This window comes from Danio aesculapii, chromosome 2, assembly GCF_903798145.1.
Source record: "Danio aesculapii chromosome 2, fDanAes4.1, whole genome shotgun sequence".
NCBI classification, from domain to species: domain Eukaryota; kingdom Metazoa; phylum Chordata; class Actinopteri; order Cypriniformes; family Danionidae; genus Danio; species Danio aesculapii.
In genome coordinates this window covers 4,365,502-4,388,930 of record NC_079436.1, presented here as the reverse complement: position 1 = coordinate 4,388,930, position 23,429 = coordinate 4,365,502, and the positions used below count along the sequence as shown (strand labels likewise).

General features: G+C 38.4%; 1 protein-coding gene across 3 annotated transcripts in view; it reads right to left on the bottom strand.

Annotated features, from left to right (window-relative positions):
• Window positions 1-23,429, bottom strand: part of mib1 (MIB E3 ubiquitin protein ligase 1) — a 106,725-nt gene that overhangs the window by 16,067 nt on the left and 67,229 nt on the right. For all 3 annotated transcript variants that reach the window (XM_056471180.1, XM_056471188.1, XM_056471195.1), the window contains exons 13-17: window positions 15,619-15,751; window positions 11,987-12,073; window positions 9,997-10,155; window positions 497-678; window positions 171-360 (exon numbers count right to left, since the gene is read on the bottom strand). In XM_056471180.1, coding sequence (XP_056327155.1) covers window positions 171-360; window positions 497-678; window positions 9,997-10,155; window positions 11,987-12,073; window positions 15,619-15,751 — 751 coding nt within the window. The remainder of the gene's footprint in view (window positions 1-170; window positions 361-496; window positions 679-9,996; window positions 10,156-11,986; window positions 12,074-15,618; window positions 15,752-23,429) is intronic.

Here is a 23,429-nt window from a genome sequence, read left to right as displayed (position 1 = left end):
GGACGTTTTTAATCCATTACTTAATCTTTAATTAATATTTCAATACATTTTGGCATAAAAAAGAAAAATCGACTGCCAATAATACACATCTGGTTTTGTAGTTCAGGGTCACGTATGACGCATTAGAATATATGAATGGAAAAACCACAGAAACCAGTGGCATTCTGTACCTTAGTTCTAGACTGGACCTGTTCCTTGCAAATAAGACACTTCTTGACACGAGGCGAGCAGAGAGAGCAGGTGGCGATATGACCACAGGGGCCAAACAGAGTGTCTCTTTTCATATCCGAGCACACCATGCATTCCTCCAGAGTCTCATTATTACTGTTTAGAGACGGGCTTCGAGAGCCAACCTGCCCACTGTGGGTCAGAGAGAATAAGAACGAACAAAAACATTGAGTTATACACTTTGATTTAAAAAGGTTTAAAGCACAGACATTAATCGGTAGCAAATGCTTCACTAGATCCCCTAGTAGTTGGGAATGGATGGACAAACCTGGTCTTCTCTTTGTGGCATTTAGCTAGGGCCTTGCAGAGGCTGGGGTCAGGACACAGGTCCAGAGGAGACTGGCCCTTCTTGTTACGGATGGTAAGGTCAGCTCCGTTGGCTGCCAGGAAGCAAGCAATAGAGGCAGCGCTCTTCTTCTCAGCCCCCTGAGTGCCCAGTCCCATGATCAACTGTGAAGATACAACACAAAAACTCAGTCAAATACCGTGGATTAACATCAACAGCTTCAATTTGTCAATTAATATTAGTATTTTTAATTGAAATGTACATTTAAATATTTATGTAGACATCTTTTTTAACAAAGCATTAAAGGACCGTCTTTTTAGCTGTTTTTTAAGCTGCATTATTAAAATCAGATCTCCACTGATGTAATATTTTCTCTAGGTTGCCTTCTTAAACTTGACAGCACTAGCCAGGTTTATTAAATGCATGTAAATACATTAGATTTCTCATAACGATATCTCTTAATCTTCAACAGAGAAGTGCATTTCTGACTCTCTCGCCTGAATTTAATCAAACTGAAGCTCTCAGGTGTTGTGTGATTGGCTGTTTGATGCTTGTGTTGTGTGATTGGCTGTTTACTGCACTTATGCATCATGTGATTGGCTGTTTGCTTCACTAATATGTTGCCTGTTGGCTGCACTTGTCATACTTTTAGGCGCATGCAGTCCAGAGTTGGTCACAAACTCTGAGTTAAACCCAGGAGTTAACAGAAATGGTTTATATCAAGCATAGTGAAACTTCTAAGGCCCAATCCTAATTCTATTTTTGTTCCCCTTCCCTCTTGAAATAGAGTGTGAAGGAGAAGGGCTTCAAATTTTACCCCTAAGAAATGGGACAGCACTACAGCACCCGCACACGTCATCATGAGCTCTTGCTTCATATGAGATTGATGACGGAGACTGCTGTAGTTATTCCAGTTGTGTTATTTATTGGTATTTATCTTCCGGAAATCACTGAGGGCAAGAATATCATGATATCATAACGATATAATGTGGCAATAAGATCGTAACTGTACTGTTTATTTACACCGTGGACATATTCATCAATGTAAACACACCAAAACATGAACATTATAGCAGACACTGTAAAAAGGTCATTCACAGACACTAGACTTTACTGACAGGGTATTTGAGTGCCATCGAGTGTCAGATGTGACAGTATGTTGTGGGGTTACAATACAGGAGTTATTATTAGGGATTATAGATAGCGAAATTTATCGTTTTTTATTTTTATTGTTTTTTTTTTTTAAAGCATGATGGTAAAACACGAACACCATTATTAATGTAATAAAACATGCCTGTTTGTTGTGAAAATTCATAATAATGACAAAAAAAATACTAATTTGTGCATCTTCTGACTTCCGTGTGCAGCCATGCTGCCGTTGTAGATCGTGCATTCTGGGAAATTTTTGTACCTCTTAGTTTTAAGTGTGGTTCTCGAAAATCACAGTTTCAAGGGCTATCTAGCTCTTCCCCTTAGCCTTCAAGCTAAAGAGAATTTGGACAGCCCTACCCCTTCACGTGAATGCTCAAAACAAATGGGTAGAGGTAAGAGGAAGGGCTAAGGCAGGGCTATTCAATTGGTGGCCTGTGGGCCACATGCGGCCCAGAATCAACCTCCGAGTGGCCCAGCCTGTGGTTCCGCCCATAGATAATAAATTAATAGATATTATTCATAAATTGTTATTTAACATAATTATGTATGAATGTATATATATATATATATATAAATAAAGTATTTACTATGTCTATTGTCCCACCAAAAACTTAATTAATAGCCTGCAACTCGCAAACAATGCAGAGTGTGCCGGTAGTAGCTTAAGTTACTATCAATATGTCTTTCTCAATACTGAAACTGAAAATTGGCAATGAAAACCTTAAGTTTAACCCTTCCTGGACTGACAAATACTTGCTTATATTTCCGCCACATCCAAACGCCAAACCAATGTGTTTAATTTGTAATGAGTGCATTGGAGTACTTAAAGATTACAATGTGCGGAGGCATTATGTTGAGAAACACCACACTTTTCGCACCAATTTTTCAGAGGGATCCCCAAAGAGGGCTGCAAAAGTGCAGTTTGATTGCATCTTACAACCGGAGCAGTGCTACTAGGGTGCGGTCATTCACAGCCCAAGAGAGAGCTACTGCAGCATCCTTTTGTGTTTCCTGGATACTGGCAAAAAAGAAAAGGCCATTCACAGACTCTGAACCCGTGAAGACTGTATGCTGGCTGTCGTGGATGAGGTGAAATTCTGTTAATTCAGTTTTGCATGCACCTTTTTCTCTGCAAACTGACCAAAGTTTAAAGAGAAACAACAAATAAATCTTATGTTTTTCAATAAATTTGTTTGTGTTGGTTTTAAAATTTGTCATTACGAGCTGCTTTGCCGCTAAAATGACTGGCGCAGCTAACCTTTTTGGTTTGACAATCTGGCCCAACTGAATTTGTAATTGAATAGCCCTGGGCTAAGGGGTAGAACTGGGATTGGGTCTTAACCTGATCTTAATCAGGCTGGATTTGCTTGGTTCGGTCAACCTGAAACTTAATTTCAAGACACACCAAGCCAACGGTCAGATGTAGTGCTGCTTTGGGTCATTGTTGGTCCGACTAGTTGTTTGGTCTGTCAGATCAAGTTTGCCCGATTCAGCATGTAGAATCGGCTTTGGTTAAGAAAGAGTGCTATCAGTGGTTATTCAGCAACGAATCAGAGCAAAAGAACAAAAACTGAAGTGACCACACCAAGCAAGAGTCAAGTAGTGATACAAAGCAGCCAGCAGTAATTTTGCAGCATTTGTCAAATATTTGCAAACAATATGGATTATTAGATTATCAGACATATTTGTAAGAGCACACTACTCTGTGATAAGAGACAATTACAGTGATAATGGTAATAAACGTTGCTTTGTCTGTGCGCATTTCATCTTCCAGTCTACCAGGTGCAGAATGGAAGATCTCGTTTCAATCTGCGGCCATCCGTTTAGTTCAGGAGTGCCAAAACTCCATCCTGGAGGACCGATGAGCTGCATAGTTTAGCTCCAACTTGATTCAATACACCTGGCAGGAAGTTTCTGGTACACCTAGTAAGAGCTTGATTAGCTAGTTTGGGTTTGTTTAAGGGTGCACTCACACTTTGCTATCCGAACCGTGCCCAGGTGCGTTTCCCAGTTCGTTTGACCAGTGTGAGTGCTCTGAATAAGGCTCAGGCACGGTTCAGTTGGCCGGTCTTGGCCCGGTTGGAAGAGGTGTTGCAGAGCGTGGTTCGGTTGGGCTTTCCCGCTGTACGCTAATAGTGCAAAGCGTGCCTAAGCACAAAACTGAAGAACTGACGTCACTTTTAAGAGACTGTTTCATATGGATTTATTAATCATTCTTACTTCTCAATGAACGCAATCTGTCATGGTTTATTAAAGACGCAAACCCTTTGCTGCACGACAGCTGCACCTTCAGCAAACCTCCTAATACCTGCAGCACGAGGACTTTTATGATCATTTATGAGCGTCAAAAGTGGTGGATCAGGCAAAATATTTGACTGCGTGTCACTGCATCCCAAACGACTAAACCGATATAACTAAAGCAATCTCCAACTGTGCTGAGCAAGAGCACTTCTCTTCTGTTGAACTGAACTGTCGCATCAATGACATAAGCGTGCTCGGGCTCGGAAGGCAAAATGCAGTGCAAGTGCAGGCTGTCGGGGGAGAGGGCAGGTGGGACAATCGCAATTCGGCACGGTTCAAGGCAACTGTACCTAGTGTGATGCGAGTACGTCCTAATTTGGGTTGGAGGCCCTGCAGGATTGAGTTTGGCCACCCCTGGTTTAGTGTGTTCACGTTCATTTTTTTGATCCAGACAAATCTAAAGTGAAAACACAGTTGGCGCTAGTTCTTTGGCTTTGTGTTGGTGTGTCCTAGCCTTTACTCTCCATCCCTCAACTGGTTTTGTGCAAGAGGCTCCTGGAGTGATGAAATGCTTTGGAGCACATTGAGCTGAAGTAGTGGGCAGATCTCTGAATACTGATGGCTTCGGTGGAGAGTTTTGAATGGATGGCTCGACTCCCCGTCTGCTGCATCTGGTAAGTGTGATGGTTTGATAGGGGGGAGAGATTTGTCACACTGTGTGTGTTAATAAATGGCAGACGACTGGCCTGCAAGCAGCCTCCTGTCACACAACGCTTGATTTACGACAGTCATGGAGAGGCGATGATGTGAACTGGCAAGGCCGGGGTCAGGCGTAAAAGGAGCTACAAAAGCTGTAACAGATAGGGTTGACCATCGTCAGTCTGTCTGGTGTCAGACATTATAGTGTGACTTTCTGACAGCGGATCCACAGTGCATTGATAGCGGAAGGTGTTAATGAAGATAAAGAAAGGCCGCGGGATGGGAGGTCGCCGATAAGTGCTGCGGGATGCTTAAGGCTATTAAAGTGTAACAACAGCAGTGAAGAAAAAAACCTGCAGATCAGTAGTGATGTGAAATATATCCTGTCTCTCATTTGCATTTTTTTAATCATACAAAAAGACCTCCTAATCCTAATAAACCTATTCTGAAAACTAAAGTATCTTTCATCTGTCTATTAAACATAAAAGAGGAGGCTTTGAATTATAAGGTTGGATGTGTCAATCCTCAAAGAGGACAGAGGACCACAATAAAAGTTCATATTACCTGCAATGCAATATTAAATGTAAAGATCTTTGTACATTTAAGTGCTAAATTTATATTTGTATCCAAAAAAGTCTAATGCATATTAATCTATTGCGGAACAAAAAACGCTTTCCGACAATTCGAAGTCGATTCAAGCAGTAATGCCGTTCTCTCTCTTCTTCTTCAAAAAGAAAAAGATGAAAAATAATGTATATCCAATCCATTGCATTGCAGGATGGAGAGTTTACCACCTTCCATGATGCGAATCTCCCATTCAACCATATCCCAAAGGTGCTCTATTGGATTGAGATTTGGTGACTGTGGAGGCCATTTGAGTACAGTGAACTCCGTGTCATGTTCAAAAAACCTGTCTCAGATTATCCTGTGTTCCTGCTGGAAGTAGCCATCAGAAGATGGGTACACTGTGGTCAAAAAGGATGGACATGTTCAACAACAATACTCAGGTAGGCTGTGGTGTTGACATGATGCTCAATTGGTACGCTTCAAAAAGAAAAAGGTGAAAAATAATGTATATCCAATCCATTGCATTGCAGGATGGAGATTTTACCACCTTATCAAAGAGCTGCGTAGGAGCTACTTTCACACAAGCTACATTTGACACAATCTACATTGTAAAAGTGCTATACAAATAAAGGTGAATTGAATTGAATAATTAAGCGTTAATTTCAGTACCGGTTGGAAGCGAATTTGACACTTTTGACAAGTCTACCTTAAATACAAGAAAATATATTCTTTTGGCAGCCACAAACTTTCACTAAATTTCTCCCATGGTACAGAATAGAGTTTCCATTTTGATTGTTTGTTTTGAAATCTCTGAGTGGAACGGCTCCTGAATATCTCAGTGATCTTTTAAACTCAAATGCGTTATTAGATTGCTGAGGTCTTCTTTTTCTTTGGATCCCATGATCCAAAATTCAAGCTAAGAGGTGATTGTGTGTTTGAGTGTCAGGCTTTGCAATGGTGTCATGGCTTTGCAATTTTAAAAATGTCATTATAATGGAAGACAATAGGGCAAAAACAGCCAACAACATAACGAAAGGGTAGAGTACACAAGGGTTAAATGCACCGTGGTCATTTGGATCAATTTAATTTTTTTAGCACACACCCTTTGTAGACAAATTTGATTTGATAATTTAGCATCCAATGCACGATAAAGATCATCATGAGCATCATTAATCCTCAAGCCAAAATCAGCATGATAGTCTGAACGGAGCATTAGAGGTTTTATAAAAACATGAATGCTATTAATCAATCATTTTAACTTCCAGATGAGTTTTCCCCTTCGGGCATTTATAAGCAAAGCCTGCAGGCTGCGGACCGTTCAATTTAACTTGAAAGTAACAGAAAAGCTCTACAGACATACAGCTTTAAGCCAGAATTATTAGCCCCCCTGTATATGTTCCCCCAATTTCCGTTTAAAGAAAATTATATATTTGTTTCAACACATTTCTAACATAAGTTTTAATGACTGATTTCTTTTATCTTTGCCATGATGACTGTACTTATTATTCTACTAGATATTTTTCAAGATACTAGTATTCAGCTCAGGCTCCGTTTACACTAATACACTTTGTTTTTAAAGCGGCGTTTTAGAACAAAACGATCCATGTGGCATTTACCTAGCGTTTCTGAAATGATCTTCGTCCACACTACACCACTGAAAATGCACATCATGGCCCACATATACTCTCTGGCACACCTCCCCGAGTTACAGCAGCACATGGCATCACGGATATACTACTTGATGTCATCTCACTAAGTCACTACTTGATGTCATCTATAAAAGTTGATAAACATGATGTTTAATTCATCTGGTCTCTATCTAACGACCCTTTGGTCTTTTGAATCCATTAATTGTTCTCAGGTAACGTGTTTTGGCTGAGCGCAAAGATAAGTTATTATTAATTCATGCAATTTGACATTGCTTGCCTTTACTTCATATATCGTATAAACATTGTATGTTAGTTTTATAATGTCCATTATTGACTATTAAAACTGATATTCAGCAAAAGAGAGCATGTGTGTCGCATTTTTTAATGAAAATGAAAGCAGGCAGTGATGTTATAGGCTCTGTTCTGTTATAAATATGCATACAGTAAAGATGACTGTCATATAAATATGTAGCTACACGACGCCTCAACATTTTTGGAGTCTGTTGATATCAAAATAAAAAGATATAGAACTTATATCGTGTTTTCAATTCATTAAGAAAGTGAAACAACAAAGCCAGAGAGATGCGAATGACGTTATAAAGTACACTGTTCCCTTTGAAGATTTACCCGACGTATCCTCAGGAGTTTGTTTTCCGTATCTAACTTGCGAAGTCTGAACTTACAAGGAAAGGATGCAGGACTGAACTGTGTGCACTTAATATTGAGAAAAAAGCCCCAATCAGCAGCCATGCCTTCGTTTTCAGATATCTCCGTTTTCCTCCATCCACACTGACACGGAGCAGCAGCTATTTAAAAGGAAAATAGCCTCTTTAATGTTTTCAAAACGCTCCGTTTCCAGTGCTCGAAAACTCCTGGGTAGTGTAGACGGAGGGCGTAACGGCAGCAAAACGTATGAGTTTTAAATCTAAAACGTATTAGTGTAAACAGGGCCTTATCATTTAAAGGCTTAACGAGGTTAATTAGGGTAATTGGGCATATCAATGTATAACAGTGGTTTGTTCTGTAGACAATTGAAAATAAATATAGCTTAAAAGGGCTAATAACATTGACCTTAACATAGTTTTAAAAAATTTAACCTGCTTTTATTCTAGCTGAAATAAATCAAATATGACTTTCTCCAGAAGAAAAAATATTATAGGAAATACTGTGGAAAACTCCTTGCTCTGTTAAACATCAATTTCAAAATGTAAAAAAAACGCATGACTGAAAGTGAGACCGATCCCATCACCTGTGCTCTGTATGAGCTCACTCTCTACGCTCTCACAAATCACTCCATTTACCTGCAGACATGGTATTCATTACATTTTAAACCTGCTCTAATAGAGCTCATAGGCTTGGTAATTCTATTGCCATCATTGTGGGAATAAATTACTGGGAACGAGCGTACAGTAAATGTCTTGATTAGGGCTGCTGTCTGCCAAAGCTGTCTTCTTTCGGCTTGCTCTCCCTCCCACTCAATTTCCACAAATATGCAATCCCATAGAGGAGGAAGGGATAATCAGGGGGGAATGTCTCACCTGAAGGATGGTGAAGTGTACAGGACAGAGAACTGCAGTGGAAGTGTGGCTCATTGGGCCGGTTACTCATGTGACAGCAGGGAAATGGCTCTTATAGCAGAGGACGATCTATCATTGTTAACACTGGAAAAAGCCTGTACAGTTGTTGAGTATTTGCCCTGCCTCTGCGTTTTACTGCTCATCTTGTGGTTTTTTCGGGGGGGGGGGGGGGGGGGGGGGGTAAATATACTTAAATGTGCTCACAATGTGGTATTTTTATGTGTCTTGTATGTTTGCCCAAACCCCACATATAAATACACTTACTGGCCATTTTATTAGGTACACCTTACGTACCGGGTTGGACCCCTTTTGCCTTCAGAACTGCTTTAATCCTTGATGGCATAGATTCAATAAGGTACTGGAAATATTCCTCAGAGATTTTGCTCCATATTGACATGATGGCATCACACATTTGCTGCAGATTTGTCGGCTGCACATCCATGATGTGAATCTCCCGTTCCACCACATCCCAAAGGTGCTCTATTGGATTGAGATCTGGTGACTGTGGAGGCCATTTGAGTACAGTGAACTCATTGTCATGTTCAAGAAACCAGTCTGAGATGATTTGCGCTTCATGACATGACACCAGAAGATGGGTGCACAAAGGGATTGACATGGTCAGCAGCAATACTCACTCAGGCTGTGGTGTTGACACCATGCTCAATTGGTACTAATGGGCCTAAAGTGTGCCAAGAAAATATCCCCCACACCATTACACCACCAACACCAGACTGAACCGCTGATACAAGGCAGGATGGATCCATGCTTTCATGTTGTTGACACCAAATTCTGACCCTACCATCCGAATGTTGCAGCAGAAATCGAGACTCAGACCAGGCAACATTTCTCCAATCTTCTATTGTCTAATTTTGAGCCTGTGTGAATTGTAGCCTCAGTTTCCTGTTTTTAGCTGACAGGAGTGGCACCCAGTGTGGTCTTCTGCTGCTGTAGCCCATCCGCCTCAAGGTTAGATGTGTGTTCAGAGATGCTTTTCTGCAGACCTCGGTTGTATCGAGTGGTTATTTGAGTTACTGTTGCCTTTCTATAAACTGGAACCAGTCTGGCCATTCTCCTCTGACCTCTGGCATTTGCATTATTTAAGCATGTACAGTTCATGCTTAGAAAAATATATGTGTACATGAGCAAAATATCAACATTTGACCACAGTTCACATGCAAGCTAGTCGACAGTGCGCTCCGCAGCTCTTGTGCTTTGTTTGGTCTTTCAACAAACCACCCTTACACTGCCATTGAAATGAATGGGTTTTATAGCGCATCCCATTCTGCATCTGCTTCTCTCCCGTTTTTCTCTTTCAGACAAAAAAATAAACATTTGGCCGATCATTTTGGCGGCTGAAAATTCTAAGCTTAAAAATGATAATAAATGTTATAAATTTAATAAAGAAATATTTACATCTATAATACTTGCAGCATATTAAAGTTTCTCGTGGATCAATTTAGAATTACGAAAAATATCATAACATATCATGACAATACCACTTCTAATCAGGTGCACAGCAGTGAAAGTGTGCATCTACGTCACATTCTATTAATCTACTGAGAACACCTCTAATGTTAAGACACTTCTCGGTACGTACTGTGTTTTTGGAGGGCTCCCAGGGTTCCACTTTGCTGACGTCCTGCATGTCCTGAAGTTGGCGCAGCTGGGACAGCGTGTGGTGACGCAGGGCCTCGTGCAGTGGCGTATCTCCGTCCTTGTCTTGAACGTCTAACTTGGCCTCGGCTCGCACCAAAAGCTGGACACAAACACATATTACTGAAATTAAACCTCGTGTTCTCAGTAGTGCTGATGATCATATTTACTAATGAGAATAAGCTTTTAAAGAGAAACTGAATCTTCTGACATCATTTACTCAGCTTTTACTTATTCTGTTCAATGCTAAAAAAGATAATTAGAAGAAAGCTGGAAAGTTGTTACCACTGACTTCCATAGCATGCGTTTTTCCTATTATGAAAGTCAATAGCTTCTTCAAAATATCTCCTGTAGCCTTTAACAGAAGGAAACTCAAAGGCTTGTAACCACTTGAGGGAGAGTAAATAGTCAAAACATTTGTATTTTTGGGTGAACTATCCCTTTAAGGGGCTAATAATATTGACCCTAGCAGTTTTTAAATTATTTTATTAATATATCATGTCACACAAAGAAAAAATGACTTTCTACAGAAGAAAAATATAATATAACAAGCACATTTTTCACAGTGTTTCCTGTTTAATATCACTTGGGAAATTTCCTGTCTATTACTATTATAAATTTTTCATATTTTGCATGAACTATCACTTTAATAGCATCTGAAGCATTTCAGATTTCATCATTCGTTAATACTTGAATATATTTGAGTGAATTATTATACATTACATATACATAAAAAAATAAATAAACATATTTTGAAATACAGGCTGAAGAACATGATTCTCACAGAAATCAGTCAAGTTTGGTGAAGAAAAAATCATGGTTTGGGGTTACACTCAGGCATGCGAGAGATCTGCAGAGTGGATGGCAACATCAACAGCCTGAGGTATCAAGACATTTGTGCTGCCCATTACATTACAAACCACAGGAGAGGGCAAATTCTTCAGCAGAATAGCGCTCCTCATACTTAAGCCTTCACATCAAAGTTCCTAAAAGCAAATAAAGTCAAGGTGCTCCAGGACTGGCCAGCCCAGTCACCAGACATGAACATTATTGAGCATGTCTGGGGTAAGATGAAAGAGGAAGCATTGTAGATGAATCCAAAGAATCTTGATGAACTCTGGGAGTCCTGCAAGAACGCTTTGCCATTCCAGATGACTTTATTAATAAGTGATTTGAGTCATTGCAGAGATGTGTGGATGCAGTCTTCCAAGCTCATGATGGAGTCAGATACAATATTCATTCTGTTTCCACTGCAGCGTGACTTTATATTCTATATTGTACATTATTTCTGTTCAGTGACAAGACTTTTGTCTAAGCAAAGTCAGTCCTTACTGTCCTAATTAAATAATTTAAAATTAAGGCATGACCACATTATATTGTGGTAAAATAAGCGTAATCTAGAGGCCTTTGCCTTTCATTTAAGCCACTTCTGATATCAAATGATCAACTAGAAGCAATTATTTGTTGTTCCTAAAACCTTCTAATAAATACATTAAAATACAACCCCATAAATTTAGGATGCACTTTAAATAAGCATGTTACTTGTGCTTAAAATATACTATCTGCATTTCAAGTGCACTTGTAATATATTTAAGAGTGCTTCTTTTCACCAAGCCATACAAATATCATACCACGTATGCTTAGAGAAGACTAAAACTGCACTGCTCTCATATAACCACAAGATGGCGCATCCAATCAGCATCCAGCGCTGCTCCCCGTACCTTTTCCTGGCATGGTCCAGATTGCTCGAGACTAAATGAATTCAATCGGAGGGGATAAATCTGCAGCAGGACTCCCTGCATTTTAATCTCAATACGGGGCACTTAGCTACATTGCTTCATTGATGTGTTGAGTGGGAAGACTGAGCGCTGGGGTGAGGGGTGCAGTCGTCAAACATCGGAAAAAAGAAAACAAATACAACCAAAGCTACTTACTCGCACTATCTGGGTGTGCTGGCGCTCCACTGCAAGGTGTAATGCCGTCTGCTGGTTAACATTCTGGACGTCCAAATTGGCGTTTCCCTATGGAGGAAGAGCAAATCAATAGTGTCCTTTAAACTCATTCTTATGTATATAAATACACTTGTTATAGTGTGTATTACATGCTACATTTATGTTTTCACTGAAATTCGATCAGGTATTGAAGATTAATTCTAGTCCCGAAGGTTGTTTGAGCTAATGGTGATTTGTATTCAGATATTCCCTGACTGAAAGCCCATAGCAACATCTCTCTCTGCATTTACTGCAGTGCAGCTCTACTGTGGTTCGTAGGCTTTAAGTCTCTGGCGTGAACCTTTTTTTTTTTTTCTTTGTCTCTGCCTCTCTTCCATCATGGCAGGTAGTTGACAAAAGGCTGGCGCAGCGTTCTCATAACGCTGCTGGAATGTTGCAATAACATTATTGCTATGCTGCGATATATAACGCTGAGCCATAGTGTCATGCGTGTGAAGGTGAGGCGCCAAATTCACATGCGCAGAATGAGAATCATTGAACTGGAATCTGCTCAACTTGATAACACTGTGTCCTTGCAGTGCGCTGCATTTAACACTATTTTAAATGCATTCACTAAAATAGAATAATTAAAATGGGTATTTAAAGGGGACCTATAATGCAAAAATCACTTTTGTATAGGTTCACACACAGTTGTGTGGCTGCAGTGTGTGAATATAACCAGCTCATATTAGCGAAAATGCTTTGATTTTATTTCTTTATAATCACGCTTGATAAAAACAGTCTGCAGAAACACTTTGATTGATATTCTCCCTTTGTACGTGTCACCAATGGGGCAAAGCCCCTCCCATTAATCACAATTTTTTTCCTCAGCATAGGATGCTAGTCTTGTTTTTGAATCTGCCGCTATGCTGACAAAAAGGCATTCATAGCTCCGCCCTCTTTTGAAAAGAGCACAATCTCATTTGAATTTAAAGCGACAGTCACCAAAATGGCACAATTAGGGGTAATGCTTTAAAATAATTATAGTGGCTTGAGAAAGCCAATAGCGCCACCATATTTGTACAGGGCTACCAGAACAAATGTCATTCAACCACACTAATCAAGACTAAAGCCAATCTGAAGATGCTGGACTTTAGCGCTGTGTATGGGTGTAGTAACGAGCGAACAAAGAAAAAGCACAAAGGCATCACATTTCTTAGGTAAGATTTCGTTTTTTACGTTTCTGTATGTTATGAACTTGTGTGCTAAACAAGTAACGTTATTGATGATAATACAGTCTTTTACCGCACTGACCATAAGGTAAAGTAGCACCAACCCTGCACTAAATACTAGGCTTATGCTAGTGTTGTTGAATAAAATAAGCAAACAATGTAAATGAAATATGACAAGATGCTGCCGTGCTAGAAACTTTATTTGTATTATTGTCAGCTAAGTAATTGAGTCGTTCATAACGGAGATGAGAAGTGAAAGCAGGAGACGGGGTGTGTTTCAGGAGATGGATTAGATCAAATTTAACAGGTAGGGAGGATAGTACATGCACACAAACACTCGTCTTTTTCAGAAATGCTAGTGTGGTGACTTAATGTAGAAAAGCGATATAAAATAACTTTTGTAATTTAAAAAAATATTCGTATAATGACCAGCGGGTAATCTCCCATTCATAGCTATATGTATATATGTGTATATCTCTAGCTCTGGATGGCCACAGTCCTCCACTGCACCTTGGTCCAGCATTAATTTCAAAGGAGCGCTACCCTGTACTTAAATGGCAGCTCTATTGATGCATTCCTTCCAATAGACAACAACAGCGTAGGTAACATCTAATGTAAATATCTATGCCAAGCGCCTAGCGAGAAACATGCCGATCCATGCTAGAAATATGCTAACCTATATGTAGTTATCTATCTATGCTGACTGTTTCAAATGTCTTAAAAACTACTTCAGTCGGCGCAATAGCCTAGTGGTTAGCGCGTCGACATATGGTGCAGTAGCACATCAGGGCGTCGCGAGTTCGAATCCCGGCTCGATGACATTTCCCTACCCTACCCCCCCCTCTCTCTCTCCAACTTCGCTTCCTGTCTAAATACTGTCCTATCTAATAAAGGCAAAATGGCCAAAATTAAATCTCTAAAAAAAAAAAACTACTTCAGTTATTTAAACTTTGAACGACTTCAAATTTTCAGACGAGGCTTTCTCAAGCTACCATAAAGTTTTACTTTTCACATGAACAAACTATTAGTAATAGATTTGTTAAGGTAATTATTCATCTTTGTTATTGTTAAGTTAAATATTCATATTAGTTCAATTTAACTCATGGTGCATTAACTAACGTTAACAAGTACATCTTTGAATTTTAACTATGCATTAGTTGATGTTGAACTATGATTAAAAGTATTCATAGCGCTCCACTTTTACCACATTTTTTGTTACAGCCTTATTCCGAAATGGATTACGTTTGGAGAAAACCAGGCAGCGCTCATCACCAGGCCAATACCATTCCTACAGTGAAGCATGGTGGTGGCAGTATCATGCTGTGGGAAAGACTAGTCAGGATAGAGGGAAAGATGAATGCAGCAATGTACAGAGACATCCTGAATGAAAACCTGCTACAGAGTGCTCTTGACCTCAGACTCTTCTAGAATCAGAATCAGTTTTATCTAGCAGGACAATGACCCAAAGCACAGAGCCAAAATATCAATAGAGTGGCTTCACAACAACTCGGTGAATGTCCTTGAGTGGCCCAGTCAGAGCCCAGACCTAAATCCTATTGAACATCTCTGTAGAGATCTGAAATGGGCTGTACACCGTCGCTTCCCATTCTACCTGATAAAGTTTGAGAGGTACTGCAAAGAGAAATGGGTAAAAATTCCCAAAGACAGGTGTGCCAAGCTTGTGGCATTATATTCAATAAGACTGGAGGCTGTAATTGCTGCCAAAGGTGCATAAAGTATTGAGCAAAGGCTGTGAATACTTATGTACATGTGATTTTTCAGCTTTTTTATTTTAAATAAATTTGCAAAAATTTCAAAATAACAGTACACACATTAACTAATGGACCATTATTCTAAAGTGTTACCCATTTAGGATTAAAGCCTCCATTGGTGAGTTTCTAAGAGTTATAAAACATTATTCTGTGGTATTTTGAGCTGAAACTTCACATACACACTCTAGGGATATCAGAGACTTATTTCACATCCTGTACATCATATGTCCTGTACATCTCACTGAGTCTTGTAACACAATTAAAGCAAATAAACACAAAGCTGAAATTCATTCTGACTGACTTGGTCCAATGAGAGTTACGTTATAAGCAAACTCTTGTCAGCTCTAATGACGTTAGATCAATTAGATCTTAGGTCTCAAACTCAATTCCTGGATGGCTCTGCACAGTTTAGCTCCAACTCTAATCAAACTCAGCTGATGCAACTAATGAAGGTGATCATGACTCTTTTAAACACCTCGATTATTTGGATCAGCTGTGTTTGAATAGGATTGGAGCAAAACTGTGCAGAGCTGTGGCCCTCCAGGAATTAAATTTGAGACCTATGAGTTAGATGCTTTCAACTTTTCTATTTGATATGGGGCACTGATACAGTGAAATGTGTGCTGCTGACCTGGTGAACTAGTAGCTCGGCCACCTCCACATGGTTGTTGAGCGCAGCCAGATGAAGAGCGGTGTAGCCATCGTCCTTCTTCTCGTCCACTATCCATGGTCGTGGCAGTTTGGAAAGCAGCACGCGCATAGCACTGCAGAACAAAGATCAGAATACAAAGTTTTAGTAATTGACAAAAAAAAATGACCTAATGAATACCAGTAGGCTCACATGGAAACTGCACGCATAGAAATCTGCATATTTCTGCATATTTTTTAGCCTATCATTGAGTGCTTATTTAGAATATTAGGGAATAATATGCAAACGTAATTTGATTTATGCACAATACAGTTTGTAATACAGTAAGTAATATTTTCTGTTGTTAGTAGATAGATTATACAAGACTTATCAAACAAGTGGTTCTAATTGGATTTGCACTTAAAAACTTAAGTAAAATAAAATTAATATAAAATAAATTACATATAAAAATTAAAATTAATATAAAAACAATTACAATGAAATAAATTAAAGTACATAAAATAAAATGCATAATTAAAATTCAAAATTCAAACACAAAGTAAATAAAAATAAAATATAAAATAAATAAAAAAATGAATATAAAATAAAAAAATATATAAAATATAAAATAAATGTAAAATATAAAATAAATTAATAAATATAAAATATAAATTAAATAAAAAATAAATAAATATAAAATAGATCAATTAAATTCATCAGTTGTGGAGTAAATAAGACATGTTAAAAGTTCCAGAGACGTTCTCTCTGATTCAGTGATAAATAAGTAAAAAAAAATATAGCAGCTTAAAGACTCCTCTCATATGGAGAAATCACATGCATTGCTCACATGTGAGTTTTTCCACAGACTTCAACAGAGTCTAAAAATCTTGATGTTACTGTGGATCTCGTCTATCAAATTCTATCTTTATTTTGTATTTCCTATTGGATTCATATCAGGTGATTGGCTGGGCCATTCTACAGCTTGATTTTCTTTCTCTTAAAGTTTCCTTGGCTGTGTTTTAGATTATCGTCTTGCTGAAAGGTCCTCATCTTCATCATCCTGCTAATGTAGATGTTGGATTGAAGCAGTTAATATCTATTTACAATGAGGAAGAGCAGAAGGTTGCCGAATAACTACTGAGAGATTTTAGCTGCTGTCTGAGCTTTCCATGCCTTTACACCTTCCTTTCTTCATGTGTTCAGTACTTTTTTCCTGTGTCATTTCATTTTATTACACATACCTTCATTTGTAAACTAATTAATATTGTTTTCTTTGCATATATGGATTCCTTTGGTTGCCACCAACATCCGGTGTAAATTTCAAGTCAACAGCACCTTTAGAAGTATGTTTTCTAAAAAAAAAATGGTGACGTGTTTAATACTTATTTCGCCCACTGTATTTTTTTTAATTTCATGTGTTTTTAGTTACCATATTTTCAAAATCACTCAGCATAAATCCAGATATATATATTTAATTATGCACAGAAAAAAAAATCTGCGCAGAAATAGCACAACGTTTCCGCAAATCCATGTTGCCTTAGTTATAAGTGGCTTCAGTGAATGAGGCTGTGAACGGCACAGAGAATCACACGAGTATGATAAATTGATATGAAACCACAAATCAACAGGGAACGACAAATCGTTTTCTAGCACCTGCTCAGATCCGCAGATCAAAACTTGGAGCCTGACCTGGAATCAGCAGGTAGGACCATGGCATATGTTCACAAGGCAAACGGGAAGCTGATCAGAAATTGATGCAGCTCCTATAATAAGAACATGAGGTAACAAGTAAACCAGAACAGAATTAGTGAGGAGAATCTATGACCACCAGCTGAAAAACAGGCAGAACGGTGACATTGTACAAGATAAGAGTAAAAGGGATGGCTGCAATAAGAGAAATAGAACAGTAAATAAGAGAAAACAGAGCAATAAAAGCTAATAGAGCACTTTAACAATGACTATTAAAGAGGACAAATATCGTTCTTTAAGATGTAAACCTCAAAGGTAAACCTACTCACATTAGCTCAAATGTTTTAAAGAATGTTCAAATCCAGAACTATAAGCAATTTTAATTAGTCCACGTCTTCATGATTAGAAGAACCGGAAGCGGTGGATTCAAATCTCATCCAATATTTACGAATATTTGCAGTGCATTTCTATATTTGGTTTTGTTGCATATATTTCTAGCGAATTTCTATATTTAATTGCATTGTGAATATTTGCAGCCCATTTCTATATTTGGTTGCATTGTTAATAATTGCAGCTGGTTTCTATAGTTAGTTGCGTTGCAAATATTTAGAGTTGGTTTCTATAGTTGGTTGCTTTGCAAATATTTCCAGTGAGTTTCTCTATTTAGTTTTGTAAATATTTGCCGCGGGTTTGTATATTTGGCTTTGTTGTGAATATTTTCCGAGCATTTCTATATTTGCTTGGTGTGAATATTTGCAGCGCATTTCTATATTTGGTTGTGTTACGAATATCTGCAGCGCATTTCTATACTTGGTTTTGTTGTGAATATTTGTAACGAATTTCTATATTTAGTTGCGTTACGAATATTTGCAGCGTATTTCTATTTAGTTGCGTTACAAATATTTGCTGCACATTTCTATATTTCGTTGGTGTGTATATTTGCAGCGCATTTCTATATTTGGTTGAGTTGCGAATATCAGCAGCAAGTTAATATATTTGGTTGCGTTGCGAATAGTTGCAGGGCATTTCTATATTTGGTTGAGTTGCGAATATTTACAGCGATTTTCTATATTGGGCTGCATTGCGAATATCAGCAGAAAGTTAATATATTTGGTTGTGTTGTGAATATTTGCAGGGCATTTCTATATTTGGTTGAGTTGCGAATATTTACAGCGATTTTCTATATTGGGCTGCATTGCGAATATCAGCAGAAAGTTAATATATTTGGTTGTGTTGCGAATATTTGCAGTGCATTTCTATATTTGGTTGTGTTGCGAATATTTGTAGCGAGTTTCTATATTTTGTTGCGTTACGAATATTTTCAGCACATTTCTATTTTTGGTTGAGTTACAAATATTTGCAGCGCATTTCTATATTTGATTGCATTGCTGATATTTGTAGCTGGTTTCTATATTTGGTTGTGTTGCGATTATTTGCAGCAAGTTTCTTTAGTTGTGTTGCGAATATTTGCAGCGAGTTTCTATATTTTGTTGTGTTGCGAATATTTGCAGCGCATTTCTATTTTAGTTTATGTTACAAATATTCGCAGCACATTTCTATATTTGGTTGTGTTGCAAATATTTGCAGCGAGTTTCTATTTTACGTTGTGTTGCAAATATTTGCTAATAGTGGGAGATGGTTTCTAAATTTGGTTTTGTTATGAACATTTGTAGCGCATTTCTATATTTGATTGTGTTTCGAATATTTGCAGCGAGTTTCTATATTTGGTTGTGTTGCGAATATTTGTAGCAAGTTTCTATATTTGGTTGTGTTGCGAATATTTGTAGCGAGTTTCTATATTTGGTTGTGTTGCGAATATTTGCAGCAAGTTTCTATATTTGGTTGTGTTGCGAATATTTGTAGCGAGTTTCTATATTTGGTAGTGTTGCGAATATTTGCAGCGAGTTTCTATATTTGGTAGTGTTGCGAATATTTGCAGCGAGTTTCTTTATTTGGTTGTGTTGCGAATATTTGCAGCGAGTTTCTATATTTGGTTGCGTTGCGAATATTTGCAGCGAGTTTGTTTATTTGGTTGTGTTGCGAATATTTGCAGCGAGTTTCTATATTTGGTTGTGTTGCGAATATTTGCAGCGCATTTCTATATTTGGTTGTGTTGCGAATATTTGCAGCGCATTTCTATATTTGGTTGTGTTGCGAATATTTGGAGCGCATTTCTATATTTGGTTGTGTTGCGAATATTTGCAGCGCATTTCTATATTTGGTTGTGTTACGAATATTTGGAGCGCATTTCTATATTTGGTTGCATTGCGAATATTTGCAGCGAGTTTCTATATTTTGTTGTGTTGCGAATATTTGCCACGCATTTCTATATTTGGTTGCATTGCGAATATTTGCAGCGAGCTTCTCAACTCCCACGATTCCACAAAGTCACAGCGTCATCAAACTACACCTTTGTTTGTTATGAATACATGCCATCTAGTAGTGAAAATGACATATTGTCCCTTATAAAAAAAACTCTGAGCTTAATACCAGCTCTTAAAAGTGAAATGTTTCTTTGACTGCATCGAAAAAATCTCCACATGCTGACTGCAACACATCCAAACCCATCAAACCCTCAGAAAACTGACACACGCAAGCAATCTCACAATCAGTTTGTGATGAATCAAGGTAATATCACATCACTGTGCTAAAAAAAAATGCAGGGTTTGCATTTTTAAAAGAATTTGAGTGTTAAGGGACTTCTTAAGCTACCATTGATGGAATAAGCGGAAATAGATGAAGAAGCATCTAAAAGAAGAGAAGAAAGAAATTGATGAATGTAATTTCAGAGATGAGGCGGATTTGTGGAAACCTCTGGAGTGCCACTTTTTTTTTTTTGCTGCAGGGTGGATTCTTGTAAACCCAAAGCCAGTCTCCAGTTTCCTAGGTAGTGCAGAGGAAGAGTATGAGCTCAGTACACATTTGGAGCGCTGTGCAGCAAAGCAGCGATACTGCAGTACACACTGCGCGCATTGCACATACGCCCAGTTACATCTTTATACCTGAAATACTCTCGCCAGTTTGTGGACATGTAAAATGAGTCAATATAAAACCGGGCGATGAGATAAAAGTTTCCATACCTCCACTAAGCCACGTGAATCACTTAAGTGCAGTAAGTTGTAGAGCAATTGGTGCATTGTAAGAATTGGGTTTAACATGCAGTGGTGGAAATGCAAGGTAGTAGGCAGTGCGGAAAATGACTGGCACTAGTGCGCACTTTGTGTAAGCGACAATAAGATGGACAGGTGCCAGTAGGCCACTGATGTTGTGACTTGCAAATCCTTCCAGATGCGGTGTAGATTGACAGGCTGCCTACCACGGTGGTGGAAATGGGCAGGCATTAATATTAATGCAGCTCGCTGGCACCACTGCATTGCAGTCAACTTTTTTTGTGTGTTGAGGAGGAGTTCAAAGAACACTAAAAATATGCAGTCTGTGGCATAAACCCCTTGTAATTCCTCCCTGGTAATGATTCGCTTGACTGTGAACAAAAGCAAATTGAGATGATGAATGGCTTGGAAACCTTGATATCGACTTGACATAGGTAAGCAGTGCCTATATAAAGGGGATGTAGCAATGACAACACTTAGCGAACACGGGGGCAAATGGAGAAGTGAAAGAAATAGGGAAAGGCAGGAGGAGAAGTGAGGTGAAGGAGAAGCATGATGGAACTGGGTCACCCTGTGAGATACGAAGATCCCTCAGGAGCATGCAGACGAGGCCTGTTGTCTCAGGTAGCCACATGGTAATTTGTCATAGGCTTGGAGCTCACTGTTACTAGGAAGGAAACGGCTAATGCTAGCTTACTGCAGCACAAGTAGGTTGGTGGCAGCATAGTTCAATGGTTCAGTGCAGCAAAAAGTGAAGCGACTACGTATGGGAGGCCTAGAAAAAAAAGTGAAGCTGGAATCAAGACACTAGAAACTGTGATGTTAAGATTGGTTTGTACCATCTCTTCATATATAGCAGAGGTGCCCAAAGTAGGGCCCGCGGGCCAAAGTTGGCCCAATGTAACCTTTGGTTTGGCCCTTCATCCCATTTGAAAAGAGAGGGAGAATGATGGGGAGCTGGTTGGGGTGAATTACTTTGACAGAGATCGTTATTACGAATTTAACGTGACCTTTTGTTTCTTTGTTTAATTGCGGAGCTATAAAAAAGCCAACTAAAATTAAATGTTTCATTTAAATGTTGAAAATAAGACTTTTAAAAATGTAAATACTGTCAGATAGAGGACAATGCACAAGCCATCAGTAACTAGTCTATTCAGCTTTGAACTTCATTGTGTTTTAAATGGGATTGTTTATGTTTTTACTATAATAAGTTCATTATAAAATGTTAAATATGACACGGCATCATTAATTAATATGTTTTAAAGCAATGTTTTCTAGTTTTTTTAAATATTAGCAAATAAATTTGCAAAGTACTTATGGCAAATTGAATGTAATACAGCTTGGTTCGTTTAACTTCGACCCACAGCGAAAAGTGAAGGGTGAGTAAATGATGGCAGAATTTTAATCTCTTTAAGTCAGTAGATCATACGAACAGCTACAGGTCTATACCACCGGCAATTGACTTTGCTTTACACAATACTGAAAAACTAGCTATGGCTTACAAAAAAATGTAAACAATGAACAAAAATGCCAAAATGTCTGGTAAGTAAAGACAAAACTGTTAAGTGGTGCATCTTGCATAATGTCAAAGACTATAGAATACACAAGATGTGTCACTCATATAGTTTTGAATGGGCAAAAGTGTAACGGTCAATATGGGTAATGAAGCCCTGCGTACTAGTACAGGAGCCATTCATCGTTCTATATATCGACTTATGTTTTTCTAGGGAGATATTCGGACCAGACGTGGGCTTTTACATTTTTGTGGTCAACAAACCCACTTGAATCTCAGCGAATACTTGCTTCACAGACTTAAGAAATTTAAACAAGACATTATCTGAGTCCCTTTAATGCAAGTCATTTCACTCGGTGGTCATCTTTGCAATGACTTTTGGGCAGTATGTTTGGGCATTCTATCTGAATGGGGAAACATCAAATGTTCCAAAACTATTTGCCAAGCTTATGATTACATATTTGGAATCACCAATAAAATTAAACAACATCTGTCTCATAAGTTTGGTTTCTAAACGTTCAAATCTTCCTTCAAAACGTTCAAATGTCCTTGGCAGATTGTGTTTTCTTTCACTGGGCCTTTTCCCCTACGCAAAGAAACTTTCCAAAGACATCTGTTTCTTACTCAATTTTCTAGATTGTGAGTTACATTTTGGCGCTTAAGTGACCGAGATAATACGATGATTTTTCAAAATAAAAGATAGTTCAGACTTGGATAATAAATAAAACAGAAATAATTAATGATTCCTTGTGCGGCCCAGTACCAGCTGATCGCTGGCCCGGGTTTGGGGACCACTGCTGTAAATTACCATCAATAGAAAAAAATTCTTTTGAAACACAAGATGCAGATGCAAGCTGAATCCCTCGGATTTCAACTTCTCCATCATTTTCTTACCTGTCAGTTCGAGTTAAGCGGATACGGTGACCCCCAGGTGATCATATGCGTTTCTATAGTGACCATATATGAATTATTCAACTCTTTAGCATGGGTCAGTTATTACAATGGGTCAGTATGCAAAGTCTAAACACGCGCTGACAGTCATTTCATTTTGTGCTCTAATAAACGTTGATTCATTAATAAGAGGCACAGGAAGCCATTGAACATGAACTCTGAATATTGATCGATGCAATGAGTCTACATTTGCCATCAACAAAAAGAGCATCATAAAGAGAAATTCTACAAAGTTTAGACCATTTTGATGGATGTAAACAAAAACAATGGTCCCTACATATTTCCTGTTTTACATATCTATAGCTTCCGGGAATCCAAAAATAGCCGCATATTGATAAATAATGCTATGACAGCTGTTTTAATATTAAATTATAATTGGATTGCTTCTTGTTACAGTTATGAAATAGTTTGATAAGTAGTAAATGTTCATGTGCCAATGACATGACCACATTGAAATGGTCTATACTAAGGATATACTATGTTTTACTGACTTTTACACACACCTCCCTTCCTCACTGCTACTACTGATATCATCCAGTCATGCCTCTTAA